The 16,507-nt window shown below is 29.1% G+C and overlaps 1 protein-coding gene and 1 long non-coding RNA gene across 15 annotated transcripts in view; one reads left to right on the top strand and one right to left on the bottom strand.

Annotated features, from left to right (window-relative positions):
- dctn1b (dynactin 1b) overlaps positions 1-16,507 on the bottom strand; it is a 54,798-nt gene that overhangs the window by 2,179 nt on the left and 36,112 nt on the right. For all 14 annotated transcript variants that reach the window (XM_056394154.1, XM_056394144.1, XM_056394143.1 and 11 more), the window contains 4 exons: positions 15,972-16,099; positions 15,687-15,873; positions 813-886; positions 563-652 (listed from right to left, as the gene is read on the bottom strand). In XM_056394154.1, the coding sequence (XP_056250129.1) occupies positions 563-652; positions 813-886; positions 15,687-15,873; positions 15,972-16,099 (479 nt within the window). The remainder of the gene's footprint in view (positions 1-562; positions 653-812; positions 887-15,686; positions 15,874-15,971; positions 16,100-16,507) is intronic.
- Positions 592-6,775, top strand: LOC130180568 (uncharacterized). Its single transcript, XR_008829421.1, has 3 exons — positions 592-727; positions 6,329-6,440; positions 6,523-6,775. It is a non-coding gene; the product is annotated as an uncharacterized LOC130180568 (long non-coding RNA).

Raw genomic sequence — 16,507 nt, 5'->3', positions numbered from 1 at the left:
CAACTGAGATGTAAAAGTCCTCAATTTTACTGGCTGAATTTAAAGTTCAAATTTTTAGAAACATATCTTTGTGCCTCTTCTATTCAAAGCTAAATAAGAGTGTATGAATCCAAGATTAAATAAACGTGCTGCAAATATTTGGAAACATGTTTGAGGCTCAAGACTGGCCTGGTCATTCTGCGAACTAGAACTTTAAAAATAAGGTTTTAATAAATGTTCACTGAATCTTTTTAATTCATTTCTTACAATTTAGGTTTGTAGAGCTGATACTATTCTGGAAAAACTTAATTTAATCAGAGAAAATGAGATAATGATTCACTAAGACTTGAACATAAAACCTGATTTGAATGTTGGATTAAATCATCTAAAACATGTAATTGGTTCAGAATAACCTCGGTAAACTGACATTGAAAAACCTGGATATGGATCTGCAAAAAACATGACATTCCTTGTCGCTCTTAAAAGTGTGCAGTGTGGGTATAAGATGATAAAGCTTCTTTTGTTTTTTTGTTTTTTAAACTAACTCTCTACCTAAACCTTGACTCAAAATCTTCTCCTCTACCTTTACAAACGATGTCGAAGGGAACGTGGCGAAGTCGGACGAGACTCGAGCTCCGGGCTGCTGGTTGACGACATGTTCTGCTACTTCGTCCTGAATGAAGAGGGAAAACAGAAGAAACATAGAGATGGACATTTGAGTTATTACTGCATTACTAAATCCTAAAAGGTAAGTACTTAAGGACGCAGCAGTGTTTTGAAGACTTTTTCCATTTCCAGTGTGATTTTTTTTGTTTTATATGTATATTTCTTACCTTCAGTCTGTCCAGAGTGTCACTCAGGGATTGTAGTCTAGCTGTTTGTTCCAGCAGCTGAGCACCAGGTGTCACTGCAGGTCAGAAAAATGGTAGTTAGTTATTTATTCATTACACATGTATTAGGAAACATGGTTGACCTGTTCCCTGTCTGCTGTTTAATAGATTAGTATCATAATTATACTTTTCATAAAGCACTGTTAAAACGGTATTAACAATCTCACAAATTAATTTGAAAATATTAAACTTATTTGATCATATTAAATATTACAAAATGTTTGTTCCTTTGATAATTCAAACTAAATGGTTTAAAATTGTTTTAGATCACATTGATACCCACAGGAATAAGGTATAGTAAGGCAGAAAAATGCCAAAAAACATCATAGTATATTAAGGCATAAAAGGTCATGTAAACGTCATAGCAGGGCAAGGCATGAGACGAAATAATATAATTAGGCATAAAAATACCAAAAAACATCAAGTATAGTATGGCATAAAAATGTCAAGAATACATCATAGTTTATTGAGGCATAAAAGGTCATAAAAACGTCATATATGGTCAGGCATCAAACGAGATAGTATAGTAAGGCATAAAAATACCAAAAAACATCTATGTATAGTATGGCATAAAAATGCCAAAAAAATTTCATAGTATACTATGACATAAAATGTCAAAAAAACATCATAGTTTATTGAGGCATAAAAGGTCATAAAAACGTCATAATATGGTCAGGCATGAGATGAAATAATATAATTAGGCATAAAAGTACAAAAAAACATCAAGTATAGTATGGCATAAAAATGTCAAAACAATGTGATAGTATACTATGACATAAAATGTCAAAAATACATCATAGTATAGTAAGGCATAAAAGGTCAAAAAAACATCATAGCAGGGCAAGGCATGAGATGAAATAATATAATTAGGCATAAAAATACCAAAAAACATCTATGTATAGTATGGCATAAAAATGCCAAAAAAATTTCATAGTATACTATGGCAAAAAATGTCAAAAATACATCATAGTATATTGAGGCATAAAAGGTCATAAAAACGTCATAGCAGGGCAAGGCATGAGATTAAATAATATAATTAGGCATAAAAATACAAAAAAACATCAAGTATAGTATGGCATAAAAATGCCAAAACAATATCATAGTATACTATGACATAAAAATGTCAAGAATACATCATAGTTTATTGAGGCATAAAAGGTCATAAAAACGTCATATATGGTCAGGCATCAAACGAGATAGTATAGTAAGGCATAAAAATACCAAAAAACATCTATGTATAGTATGGCATAAAAATGCCAAAACAATATCATAGTATACTATGACATAAAAATGTCAAGAATACATCATAGTTTATTGAGGCATAAAAGGTCATAAAAACGTCATATATGGTCGACATCAAACAAGATAGTATAGTAAGGCATAGAAATACCAAAAAACATCTAAGTATAGTATGGCATAAAAATGCCAAAACAATGTCATAGTATACTATGGCATAAAAGGTCAAAAAAACATCATAGTATACTAAGGCATAAAAGGTCATAAAAACGTCATAGCAGGGCAAGGCATGAGATTAAATAATATAATTAGGCATAAAAGTACAAAAAAACATCAAGTATAGTATGGCATAAAAATGCCAAAAACAATGTCATAGTATACTATGACATAAAATGTCAAAAATACATCATAGTATATTACGGCATAAAAGGTCATAAAAACGTCATAATATGGTCAGGCATGAGATTAAATAATATAATTAGGCATAAAAATACCAAAAAACATCTATGTATAGTATGGCATAAAAATGCCAAAAAAATTTCATAGTATACTATGGCAAAAAATGTCAAAAATACATCATAGTATATTGAGGCATAAAAGGTCATAAAAACGTCATAGCAGGGCAAGGCATGAGATTAAATAATATAATTAGGCATAAAAATACAAAAAAACATCAAGTATAGTATGGCATAAAAATGCCAAAAAATGTCATAGTATACGATGACATAAAATGTCAAAAAAACATCATAGTATATTACGGCATAAAAGGTCATAAAAACGCCATAATATGGTCAGGCATGAGATGAAATAATATAATTAGGCATAAAAATGCCAAAAAACATTCAAGTATAGTAAGGCATAAAAATGCCAAAAACAATGTCATAGTATACTATGACATAAAATGTCAAAAATACATCATAGTATATTACGGCATAAAAGGTCATAAAAACGTCATAGCAGGGCAAGGCATGAGATTAAATAATATAATTAGGCATAAAAATACAAAAAAACATCAAGTATAGTATGGCATAAAAATGCAAAAGCAATGTCATAATATACTATGACATAAAATGTCAAAAATACATCATAGTATATTAAGGCATAAAAGGTCATAAAAACGTCATAATATGGTCAGGCATGAGATGAAATAATATAATTAGGCATAAAAATACCAAAAAACATCTAAGTATAGTATGGCATAAAAATGCCAAAAACAATATCATAGTATACTAAGGCATAAAAGGGAAAAAAAACATCATAGCAGGGCAAGGCATGAGATTAAATAATATAATTAGGCATAAAAATACAAAAAAACATCAAGTATAGTATGGCATAAAAGGTAAAAAAAACATCATAGTATACTAAGGCATAAAAGGTCATAAAAACGTCATAGCAGGGCAAGGCATGAGATTAAATAATATAATTAGGCATAAAAGTACAAAAAAACATCAAGTATAGTATGGAATAAAAATGCCAAAACAATGTCATAGTATACTATGGCATAAAATGTCAAAAATACATCATAGTATATTACGGCATAAAAGGTCATAAAAACGTCATAATATGGTCAGGCATGAGATTAAATAATATAATTAGGCATAAAAATACCAAAAAACATCTATGTATAGTATGGCATAAAAATGCCAAAAAAATTTCATAGTATACTATGGCAAAAAATGTCAAAAATACATCATAGTATATTGAGGCATAAAAGGTCATAAAAACGTCATAGCAGGGCAAGGCATGAGATTAAATAATATAATTAGGCATAAAAATACAAAAAAACATCAAGTATAGTATGGCATAAAAATGCCAAAACAATATCATAGTATACTATGACATAAAAATGTCAAGAATACATCATAGTTTATTGAGGCATAAAAGGTCATAAAAACGTCATATATGGTCGACATCAAACAAGATAGTATAGTAAGGCATAGAAATACCAAAAAACATCTAAGTATAGTATGGCATAAAAATGCCAAAGTATACTATGGCATAAAAGGTCAAAAAAACATCATAGTATACTAAGGCATAAAAGGTCATAAAAACGTCATAGCAGGGCAAGGCATGAGATTAAATAATATAATTAGGCATAAAAGTACAAAAAAACATCAAGTATAGTATGGCATAAAAATGCCAAAACAATGTCATAGTATACTATGGCATAAAAGGTCAAAAAAACATCATAGTATACTAAGGCATAAAAGGTCATAAAAACGTCATAGCAGGGCAAGGCATGAGATTAAATAATATAATTAGGCATAAAAGTACAAAAAAACATCAAGTATAGTATGGCATAAAAATGCCAAAAACAATGTCATAGTATACTATGACATAAAATGTCAAAAATACATCATAGTATATTACGGCATAAAAGGTCATAAAAACGTCATAATATGGTCAGGCATGAGATTAAATAATATAATTAGGCATAAAAATACCAAAAAACATCTATGTATAGTATGGCATAAAAATGCCAAAAAAATTTCATAGTATACTATGGCAAAAAATGTCAAAAATACATCATAGTATATTGAGGCATAAAAGGTCATAAAAACGTCATAGCAGGGCAAGGCATGAGATTAAATAATATAATTAGGCATAAAAATACAAAAAAACATCAAGTATAGTATGGCATAAAAATGCAAAAGCAATGTCATAATATACTATGACATAAAATGTCAAAAATACATCATAGTATATTAAGGCATAAAAGGTCATAAAAACGTCATAGCAGGGCAAGGCATGAGATTAAATAATATAATTAGGCATAAAAATACAAAAAAACATCAAGTATAGTATGGCATAAAAATGCAAAAGCAATGTCATAATATACTATGACATAAAAGGTCAAAAAAACATCATAGTATACTAAGGCATAAAAGGTCATAAAAACGTCATAGCAGGGCAAGGCATGAGATTAAATAATATAATTAGGCATAAAAGTACAAAAAAACATCAAGTATAGTATGGCATAAAAATGCCAAAAACAATGTCATAGTATACGATGACATAAAATGTCAAAAATACATCATAGTATATTACGGCATAAAAGGTCATAAAAACGTCATAATATGGTCAGGCATGAGATTAAATAATATAATTAGGCATAAAAATACCAAAAAACATCTATGTATAGTATGGCATAAAAATGCCAAAAAAATGTCATAGTATACTATGGCAAAAAATGTCAAAAATACATCATAGTATATTGAGGCATAAAAGGTCATAAAAACGTCATAGCAGGGCAAGGCATGAGATTAAATAATATAATTAGGCATAAAAATACAAAAAAACATCAAGTATAGTATGGCATAAAAATGCCAGAAAAATGTCATAGTATACGATGACATAAAATGTCAAAAAAACATCATAGTATATTACGGCATAAAAGGTCATAAAAACGCCATAATATGGTCAGGCATGAGATGAAATAATATAATTAGGCATAAAAATGCCAAAAAACATTCAAGTATAGTATGGCATAAAAATGCCAAAAACAATGTCATAGTATACTATGACATAAAATGTCAAAAATACATCATAGTATATTACGGCATAAAAGGTCATAAAAACGTCATAGCAGGGCAAGGCATGAGATTAAATAATATAATTAGGCATAAAAATACAAAAAAACATCAAGTATAGTATGGCATAAAAATGCAAAAGCAATGTCATAATATACTATGACATAAAATGTCAAAAATACATCATAGTATATTAAGGCATAAAAGGTCATAAAAACGTCATAATATGGTCAGGCATGAGATGAAATAATATAATTAGGCATAAAAATACCAAAAAACATCTAAGTATAGTATGGCATAAAAATGCCAAAACAATATCATAGTATACTAAGGCATAAAAGGGAAAAAAAACATCATAGCAGGGCAAGGCATGAGATTAAATAATATAATTAGGCATAAAAATACAAAAAAACATCAAGTATAGTATGGCATAAAAGGTAAAAAAAAAAAACATCATACTATATTAAGGCATAAAAACATCATAGTATAGTAAGGCATAAAAATGCCAAAAAACATCATACTATATTAAGGCATTAAGTCATATAAATGTCTTAACATGGCAAGTCATAAAAAAGTCATAGTATTGTAAGGCATAAAAAGTCATATCGTAAGGTGCAGTAATGTCACTTCTGTACCACTCCCTCCTAGCTGGCAGTCTCACTGACTCTTTCTATTTCTCTTTGTTGATTGCAGGAGACAAGACTGGTGTGGTGGAGGTGGGGCTGCCAGCTGTTCCTCAACTGCCCAGCTACATATATCTGGTTCCCGGTTCTATTCACCACCAGATTGTAGACTCTGTTATACAGTTAGTCTCGTTCCAGCCATCTCAAATGTTGTTGATTCTTGAAAGCAGCTTTTTGCTAATTCCTGTTTCTTTCTACCTACAGCGTCTCCACCCTGCTTTGTGTGAACCCCTGCTCCTCTCTGCAAAACCCTAGCCAGCCACATTCAGCTCCAGCTCTGCCTTCCTCCTCCAGTCGCCTACCTCAGCCTGTGTCCCTGTCTTCTGGCCGTCTACTCAGTCCATTGTCAATAAAAACCCTTTTGATTCATACTTGTCTCTTGTCTTTTGAGTGCAGCATTTGGGTTGGCCTGACTAGCTTAACAAATGAGTCATAAAACGTCATAGTATAGTAAGGTATAAAAAGTCATAGTATAGTAAGGTAGAAAAAGTCATGAAAAAGTCATAGTATAGTAAGGTATCAAAAAGTCATAAAAAGTCATAGTACAGTAAGGCATAAAAAGTCATGAAAAAGTCATAGTATAGTAAGGCATAAAAAGTCATAGTATAGTAAGGCATGAAAAGTCATAAAAAAGTCATAGTATAGTAAGGCATAAAAAGTCTTAGTATAGTAAGGCAAAAAAGTCATAGTATAGTAAGGCAAAAAAAAGTCATAGTATACTAAGGCATAAAAAGTCATAGTATAGTAAGGCATGAAAAGTCATAAAAAAGTCATAGTATAGTAAGGCATAAAAAGTCTTAGTATAGTAAGGCAAAAAAGTCATAGTATAGTAAGGCAAAAAAAGTCATCGTATAGTAAGGCAAAAAAAAGTCATAGTATACTAAGGCATAAAAAGTCATAGTATAGTAAGGCATAAAAAAACATAATAAAGTAAGGCATAAAAAGTTATGAAAAAGTCATAGTATAGTAAGGCAAAAAAAGTCATAGTATAGTAAGGCAAAAAAAGTCATAGTATACTAAGGCATAAAAAGTCATAGTATAGTAAGGCATAAAAAGTCATAAAAAAAGTCATAGTATAGTAAGGCATAAAAAGTCATAATATAGTAAGGTATAAAAAGTTATGAAAAAGTCATAGTATAGTAAGGCATAAAAAGTCATAGTATAGCAAGGCATGAAAAGTCATAAAAAAGTCATAGTATAGTAAGGCATAAAAAAACATAATAAAGTAAGGCATAAAAAGTTATGAAAAAGTCATAGTATAGTAAGGCATAAAAACTTATTAAAAAGTCATAGTATAGTAAGGCAAAAAAAGTCATCGTATAGTAAGGCAAAAAAAGTCATAGTATACTAAGGCATAAAAAGTCATAGTATAGTAAGGCATAAAAAAACATAATAAAGTAAGGCATAAAAAGTTATGAAAAAGTCATAGTATAGTAAGGCATAAAAAGTCTTAGTATAGTAAGGCAAAAAAAGTCATAGTATAGTAAGGCAAAAAAAGTCATAGTATAGTAAGGCAAAAAAAAGTCATAGTATACTAAGGCATAAAAAGTCATAGTATAGTAAGGCATAAAAAGTCATAAAAAAGTCATAAAAAAAAGTCATAGCATAGTAAGGCATAAAAAGTCATAGTATAGTAAGGCATAAAAAGTCATAGTATAGTAAGGCATGAAAAGTCATAAAAAAGTCATAGTATAGTAAGGCATAAAAAGTCATAATATAGTAAGGCATAAAAAGTTATGAAAAAGTCATAGTATAGTAAGGCATAAAAAGTCATGAAAAAGTCATAGTATAGTAAGGCATAAAAAGTCATAGTATAGCAAGGCATGAAAAGTCATAAAAAAGTCATAGTATAGTAAGGCATAAAAAAACATAAAGTAAGGCATAAAAAGTCATGAAAAAGTCATAGTATAGTAAGGCATAAAAAGTCATAGTATAGCAAGGCATAAAAAGTCATAAAAAAAGTCATAGTGTAATAAGGGATGAAAAGTCATAAAAAAGTCATAGTATAGTAAGGCATAAAAAACATAATAAAGTAAGGCATAAAAAGTTATGAAAAAGTCATAGTATAGTAAGGCATAAAAACTTATTAAAAAGTCATCGTATAGTAAGGCAAAAAAAGTCATAGTATAGTAAGGCATAAAAAGTCATAAAAAAAAGTCAGCATAGTAAGGCATAAAAACTTATTAAAAAGTCATAGTATAGTAAGGCAAAAAAAGTCATCGTATAGTAAGGCAAAAAAAAGTCATAGTATACTAAGGCATAAAAAGTCATAGTATAGTAAGGCATAAAAAAACATAATAAAGTAAGGCATAAAAAGTTATGAAAAAGTCATAGTATAGTAAGGCATAAAAACTTATTAAAAAGTCATAGTATAGTAAGGCAAAAAAAGTCATCGTATAGTAAGGCAAAAAAAAGTCATAGTATACTAAGGCATAAAAAGTCATAGTATAGTAAGGCATAAAAAAACATAATAAAGTAAGGCATAAAAAGTTATGAAAAAGTCATAGTATAGTAAGGCAAAAAAAGTCATAGTATAGTAAGGCAAAAAAAAGTCATAGTATACTAAGGCATAAAAAGTCATAGTATAGTAAGGCATAAAAAGTCATAAAAAAAAGTCATAGCATAGTAAGGCATAAAAAGTCATGAAAAAGTCATAGTATAGTAAGGCATAAAAAGTCATAGTATAGCAAGGCATGAAAAGTCATAAAAAAGTCATAGTATAGTAAGGCATAAAAAAACATAATAAAGTAAGGCATAAAAAGGTATGAAAAAGTCATAGTATAGTAAGGCATAAACACTTATTAAAAAGTCATAGTATAGTAAGGCAAAAAAAGTCATCGTATAGTAAGGCAAATAAAAGTCATAATATACTAAGGCATAAAAAGTCATAGTATAGTAAGGCATAAAAAACATAATAAAGTAAGGCATAAAAAGTTATGAAAAAGTCATAGTATAGTAAGGCATAAAAAGTCTTAGTATAGTAAGGCAAAAAAAGTCATAGTATAGTAAGGCAAAAAAAAGTCATAGTATACTAAGGCATAAAAAGTCATAGTATAGTAAGGCATAAAAAGTCATAAAAAAAAGTCATAGCATAGTAAGGCATAAAAAGTCATAGTATAGTAAGGCATAAAAAGTCATAGTATAGTAAGGCATGAAAAGTCATAAAAAAGTCATAGTATAGTAAGGCATAAAAAGTCATAATATAGTAAGGTATAAAAAGTTATGAAAAAGTCATAGTATAGTAAGGCATAAAAAGTCATAGTATAGCAAGGCATGAAAAGTCATAAAAAAGTCATAGTATAGTAAGGCATAAAAAAACATAATAAAGTAAGGCATAAAAAGTTATGAAAAAGTCATAGTATAGTAAGGCATAAAAACTTATTAAAAAGTCATAGTATAGTAAGGCAAAAAAAGTCATCGTATAGTAAGGCAAAAAAAAGTCATAGTATACTAAGGCATAAAAAGTCATAGTATAGTAAGGCATAAAAAAACATAATAAAGTAAGGCATAAAAAGTTATGAAAAAGTCATAGTATAGTAAGGCATAAAAAGTCTTAGTATAGTAAGGCAAAAAAAGTCATAGTATAGTAAGGCAAAAAAAGTCATAGTATAGTAAGGCAAAAAAAAGTCATAGTATACTAAGGCATAAAAAGTCATAGTATAGTAAGGCATAAAAAGTCATAAAAAAAAGTCATAGCATAGTAAGGCATAAAAAGTCATAGTATAGTAAGGCATAAAAAGTCATAGTATAGTAAGGCATGAAAAGTCATAAAAAAGTCATAGTATAGTAAGGCATAAAAAGTCATAATATAGTAAGGCATAAAAAGTTATGAAAAAGTCATAGTATAGTAAGGCATAAAAAGTCATGAAAAAGTCATAGTATAGTAAGGCATAAAAAGTCATAGTATAGCAAGGCATGAAAAGTCATAAAAAAGTCATAGTATAGTAAGGCATAAAAAAACATAAAGTAAGGCATAAAAAGTCATGAAAAAGTCATAGTATAGTAAGGCATAAAAAGTCATAGTATAGCAAGGCATAAAAAGTCATAAAAAAGTCATAGTGTAATAAGGGATGAAAAGTCATAAAAAAGTCATAGTATAGTAAGGCATAAAAAAACATAATAAAGTAAGGCATAAAAAGTTATGAAAAAGTCATAGTATAGTAAGGCATAAAAACTTATTAAAAAGTCATAGTATAGTAAGGCAAAAAAAGTCATAGTATAGTAAGGCAAAAAAAAGTCATAGTATACTAAGGCATAAAAAGTCATAGTATAGTAAGGCATAAAAAGTCATAAAAAAAAGTCATAGCATAGTAAGGCATAAAAAGTCATGAAAAAGTCATAGTATAGTAAGGCAAAAAAAGTCATAGTATAGTAAGGCAAAAAAAAGTCATAGTATACTAAGGCATAAAAAGTCATAGTATAGTAAGGCATAAAAAGTCATAAAAAAAGTCATAGCATAGTAAGGCATAAAAAGTCATGAAAAAGTCATAGTATAGTAAGGCATAAAAAGTCATAGTATAGCAAGGCATGAAAAGTCATAAAAAAGTCATAGTATAGTAAGGCATAAAAAAACATAATAAAGTAAGGCATAAAAAGTTATGAAAAAGTCATAGTATAGTAAGGCATAAAAACTTATTAAAAAGTCATAGTATAGTAAGGCAAAAAAAAGTCATCGTATAGTAAGGCAAAAAAAAGTCATAGTATACTAAGGCATAAAAAGTCATAGTATAGTAAGGCATAAAAAAACATAATAAAGTAAGGCATAAAAAGTTATGAAAAAGTCATAGTATAGTAAGGCAAAAAAAAGTCATAGTATAGTAAGGCAAAAAAAAGTCATAGTATACTAAGGCATAAAAAGTCATAGTATAGTAAGGCATAAAAAGTCATAAAAAAAGTCATAGCATAGTAAGGCATAAAAAGTCATGAAAAAGTCATAGTATAGTAAGGCATAAAAAGTCATAGTATAGCAAGGCATGAAAAGTCATAAAAAAGTCATAGTATAGTAAGGCATAAAAAAACATAATAAAGTAAGGCATAAAAAGTTATGAAAAAGTCATAGTATAGTAAGGCATAAAAACTTATTAAAAAGTCATAGTATAGTAAGGCAAAAAAAGTCATCGTATAGTAAGGCAAAAAAAAGTCATAGTATACTAAGGCATAAAAAGTCATAGTATAGTAAGGCATAAAAAAACATAATAAAGTAAGGCATAAAAAGTTATGAAAAAGTCATAGTATAGTAAGGCATAAAAAGTCTTAGTATAGTAAGGCAAAAAAAAGTCATAGTATACTAAGGCATAAAAAGTCATAGTATAGTAAGGCATAAAAAGTCATAGTATAGTAAGGCAAAAAAAAGTCATAGTATACTAAGGCATAAAAAGTCATAGTATAGTAAGGCATAAAAAGTCATAAAAAAAAGTCATAGCATAGTAAGGCATAAAAAGTCATAGTATAGTAAGGCATAAAAAGTCATAGTATAGTAAGGCATGAAAAGTCATAAAAAAGTCATAGTATAGTAAGGCATAAAAAGTCATAATATAGTAAGGTATAAAAAGTTATGAAAAAGTCATAGTATAGTAAGGCATAAAAACTCATAAAAAGTCATAATATAGTAAGGCATACAAAGTCATAGTATAGTAAGGCATAAAAAGTCATAAAAAAGTCATAGTATAGTAAGGCAAAAAAAAGTCAGTATACTAAGGCATAAAAAGTCATAGTATAGTAAGGCATAAAAAGTCATAAAAAAAGTCATAGCATAGTAAGGCATAAAAAGTCATAATATAGTAAGGTATAAAAAGTTATGAAAAAGTCATAGTATAGTAAGGCATAAAAAGTTATGAAAAAGTCATAGTATAGTAAGGCATAAAAACTCATAAAAAAGTAATAGTATAGTAAGGCATAAAAAGTCATAGTATAGTAAGGCATAAAAAGTCATAAAAAAAGTCATAGTGTAATAAGGCATAAAAAGTCATAATATAGTAAGGCATAAAAAGTCATAGTGTAGCAAGGCATAAAAAGTCATAAAAAAGTCATAGTGTAATAAGGCATAAAAAGTCATGAAAAAGTCATAGTATAGTAAGGCATAAAAAGTCATAGTATAGTAAGGCATAAAAAGTCATAAAAAAAGTCATAGTGTAATAAGGCATAAAAAGTTATTAAAAAGTCATAGTATAGTAAGGCATAAAAAGTCATAGTATAGTAAGGCATAAAAAGTCATAAAAAAAGTCATAGTGTAATAAGGCATGAAAAGTCATAATATAGTAAGGCATAAAAAGTCATAGTATAGTAAGGCATAAAAAGTCATAAAAAAGTCATAGTATAGTAAGGCAAAAAAAAGTCATAGTATACTAAGGCATAAAAAGTCATAGTATAGTAAGGCATAAAAAGTCATAAAAAAAAGTCATAGCATAGTAAGGCATAAAAAGTCATAGTGTAGCAAGGCATAAAAAGTCATAAAAAAGTCATAGTGTAATAAGGCATAAAAAGTCATAATATAGTAAGGTATAAAAAGTTATGAAAAAGTCATAGTATAGTAAGGCATAAAAAGTCATAAAAAAGTCATAGTATATTAAGGCATAAAAAGTCATAGTATAGTAAGGCATAAAAAGTCATAAAAAAGTCATAGTATAGTAAGGCATAAAAAGTCATAAAAAAGTCATAGTATAGTAAGGCAAAAAAAAGTCATAATATACTAAGGCATAAAAAGTCATAGTATAGTAAGGCATAAAAAGTCATAAAAAAGTCATAGTGTAATAAGGCATGAAAAGTCATAAAAAAGTCATAGTATAGTAAGGCATAAAAAGTCATAATATAGTAAGGCATAAAAAGTCATAAAAAAGTCATAGCATAGTAAGGCAAAAAAAGTCATAGTGTAATAAGGCATAAAAAGTCATGAAAAAGTCATAGTATAGTAAGGCATAAAAAGTCATAGTATAGCAAGGCATAAAAAGTCATAAAAAAGTCATAGTATAGTAAGGCATAAAAAGTCATAAAAAAGTAATAGTATAGTAAGGCATAAAAAGTCATAGTATAGCAAGGCATAAAAAGTCATAAAAAAGTCATAGTGTAATAAGGCATAAAAAGTCATAAAAAGTCATAATATAGTAAGGCATAAAAAGTCATAGTATAGTAAGGCATAAAAAGTCATAAAAAAGTCATAGTATAGTAAGGCAAAAAAAAGTCATAGTATACTAAGGCATAAAAAGTCATAGTATAGTAAGGCATAAAAAGTCATAAAAAAGTCATAGTATAGTAAGGCAAAAAAAAGTCATAGTGTAGCAAGGCATAAAAAGTCATAAAAAAGTCATAGGGTAATAAGGCATAAAAAGTCATGAAAAAGTCATAGTATAGTAAGGCATAAAAAGTCATAATATAGTAAGGTATAAAAAGTTATGAAAAAGTCATAGTATAGTAAGGCATAAAAACTCATAAAACAGTCATAGTATATTAAGGCATAAAAAGTCATAGTATATTAAGGCATAAAAAGTCATAGTATAGTAAGGCATAAAAAGTCATAAAAAAGTCATAGTATAGTAAGGCAAAAAAAAGTCATAATATACTAAGGCATAAAAAGTCATAGTATAGTAAGGCAAAAAAAAGTCATAATATACTAAGGCATAAAAAGTCAAAAAAAGTCATAGTGTAATAAGGCATGAAAAGTCATAAAAAAAGTCATAGTATAGCAAGGCATAAAAAGTCATAAAAAAGTCATAGTGTAATAAGGCATAAAAAGTCATGAAAAAGTCATAGTATAGTAAGGCATAAAAAGTCATGAAAAAGTCATAGTATAGTAAGGTATAAAAAGTCATAGTATAGTAAGGTATAAAATGTCATGAAAAAGTCATAGAATAGTTATGTATAAAAAGTCATAGTAGAGTAAGGCATAAAAAGTCATAAAAAAAGTCAAAGTGTAATAAGGCATGAAAAGTCATAAAAAAGTCATAGTATAGCAAGGCATAAAAAGTCATAAAAAAGTCATAGTGTAATAAGGCATAAAAAGTCATGAAAAAGTCATAGTATAGTAAGGCATAAAAAGTCATGAAAAAGTCATAGTATAGTAAGGTATAAAAAGTCATAGTATAGTAAGGTATAAAATGTCATGAAAAAGTCATAGAATAGTTATGTATAAAAAGTCATAGTAGAGTAAGGCATAAAAAGTCATAAAAAAAGTCAAAGTGTAATAAGGCATAAAAAGTCATAAAAAAGTCAGTATAATAAGGCATAAAAAGTTATAAAAAAAGTCATAGCATAGTAAGGCATAAAAAAGTCATATTATAGTAAGGCATAAAAAGTCATGAAAAAGTCATAGTATAGTAAGGCATAAAAAGTCATAGTATAGCAAGGCATAAAAAGTCATAAAAAAGTCATAGTGTAATAAGGCATAAAAAGTCATGAAAAAGTCATAGTATAGTAAGGTATAAAAAGTCATAGTATAGTAAGGTATAAAAAGTCATAGTATAGTAAGGTATAAAAAGTCATGAAAAAGTCATAGTATAGTAATGTATAAAAAGTCATAGTATAGTAAGGCATAAAAAGTCAGTATAATAAGGCATAAAAGGTCATAGCATTTTAAGGCAGAAAAAGTCATAAAAAGTCATAGTATAGTAAGGTATAAAATGTCATGAAAAAGTCATAGTAGAGTAAGGCATAAAAAGTCATGAAAAAGTCATAGTATAGTAAGGTATAAAATGTCATGAAAAAGTCATAGTATAGTAAGGCATAAAAAGTCAGTATAATAAGACATAAAAAGTCATAGTATAGTAAGGTATAAAAAGTCATAAAAAAGTCATAGTATAGTAAGGCATAAAAAAGTCATAGTATAGTAAGGTATAAAATGTCATGAAAAAGTCTGTATGGTCATTCATGGATGTAAATTCAGATTTCCTATGTTATGGCATTGAAAAGCCAATCTCTGTTTTGGAGGGGTGGTGGGGTTGTACACCCTTGTCTACACCTATGGTTCCATCACAATGTTGCAGGCAGTACAAAACAATTTAACCCTGTAAACATGCAATACATCGGGGAATTGCTTCACAAGCTTTACACATGCTTCAAAACCTGAAACAAGGAAGTGAGTTTGGCGACATACATCAAGGTTTTGCACAGGGACTGGTGTGATTGGTTCAACTCACGGGAAACCTTTTTTGATCAAATTCACAGCGATTGGTTGAATTTGCTTTAATTATTGCAATCGTGACATTGCTCATACACAACTGTTTATTGTTTTTGTTGTAATTTACGTCTGTTCATGATGTGTACCCCTCGTGTCATGCTTGTTTTTGTTAAGCAAAGTAATATTAAATTTTTCACTAATAAAAATAAATAAATAAATAAAGTAGCCTAAAAGATAGATATAGATAAACAAGATATACCTGGAGATTTCCCGGTGATGTCCACCACCTTGACGTTGGCACTCATCTGCAGCAGAGTCTCCAGGAGCTGGTCAGTCTTGCGGTAGAGGGCGCTAGAGAGCACTTCTGGACGTCCTCCATCTCTGGAGGGAAGTTTGGTGACATGCAGAGGAGGCAGGGAGGCGAGCTGAGCGCGCATCTTCTCAGCCTGAGAGAGAGAGGAACAATCTTACTGCAGCCACATTAAATAAAGGTAACAGTAGTAAGTGTGACAAAAATTGGCAGTGGCGTCGAGATGACTCGTACCTTCAGCCTGTTGTTCTCGTTCTTCAGGTGTTTGATGCAGAGTCTCTGAGCTTCGATCTGCTGAGTCAGCAGAGGAGAGTCGATCACCTGCACACCTGAAGCTGAACCGACACCGGGCATCATGTTCGCTGTGGACGACAGCAGGTACACGTTATAAACAGCTGACTGAGCCTAGACCTTCATTCAGTGTTTGCTGAATAGTAACACGCAGTAAACACTCCAGCTACACACACAGTTTCACTTTTATAGTCTCAGTTTAAATGAGAAACGACACCCAGCTCCTCATGAACAAACAAAACAACTTGTTTACAACCAACACATTAAAAATTTGAATTTCTTAACATGCATACCTGCAGTTGTAAAGAATTAGAATTTACTTTATTTACTTTACTTTCACTGTCAAAGCGAGTTGATATGGCCTAGAATTATTTATTATTATGTCAGTTTATTTCAGTATTTCCCAGCAGTGGATAACATAAATTCCTCATGACATAATTAACTAAATTAACGCAACCTGGAGCTGGATAAGAGGCAGA

Source organism: Seriola aureovittata, chromosome 13, assembly GCF_021018895.1.
Source record: "Seriola aureovittata isolate HTS-2021-v1 ecotype China chromosome 13, ASM2101889v1, whole genome shotgun sequence".
Taxonomy (NCBI): domain Eukaryota; kingdom Metazoa; phylum Chordata; class Actinopteri; order Carangiformes; family Carangidae; genus Seriola; species Seriola aureovittata.
This window is presented reverse-complemented; position numbering and strand designations above follow the sequence as displayed.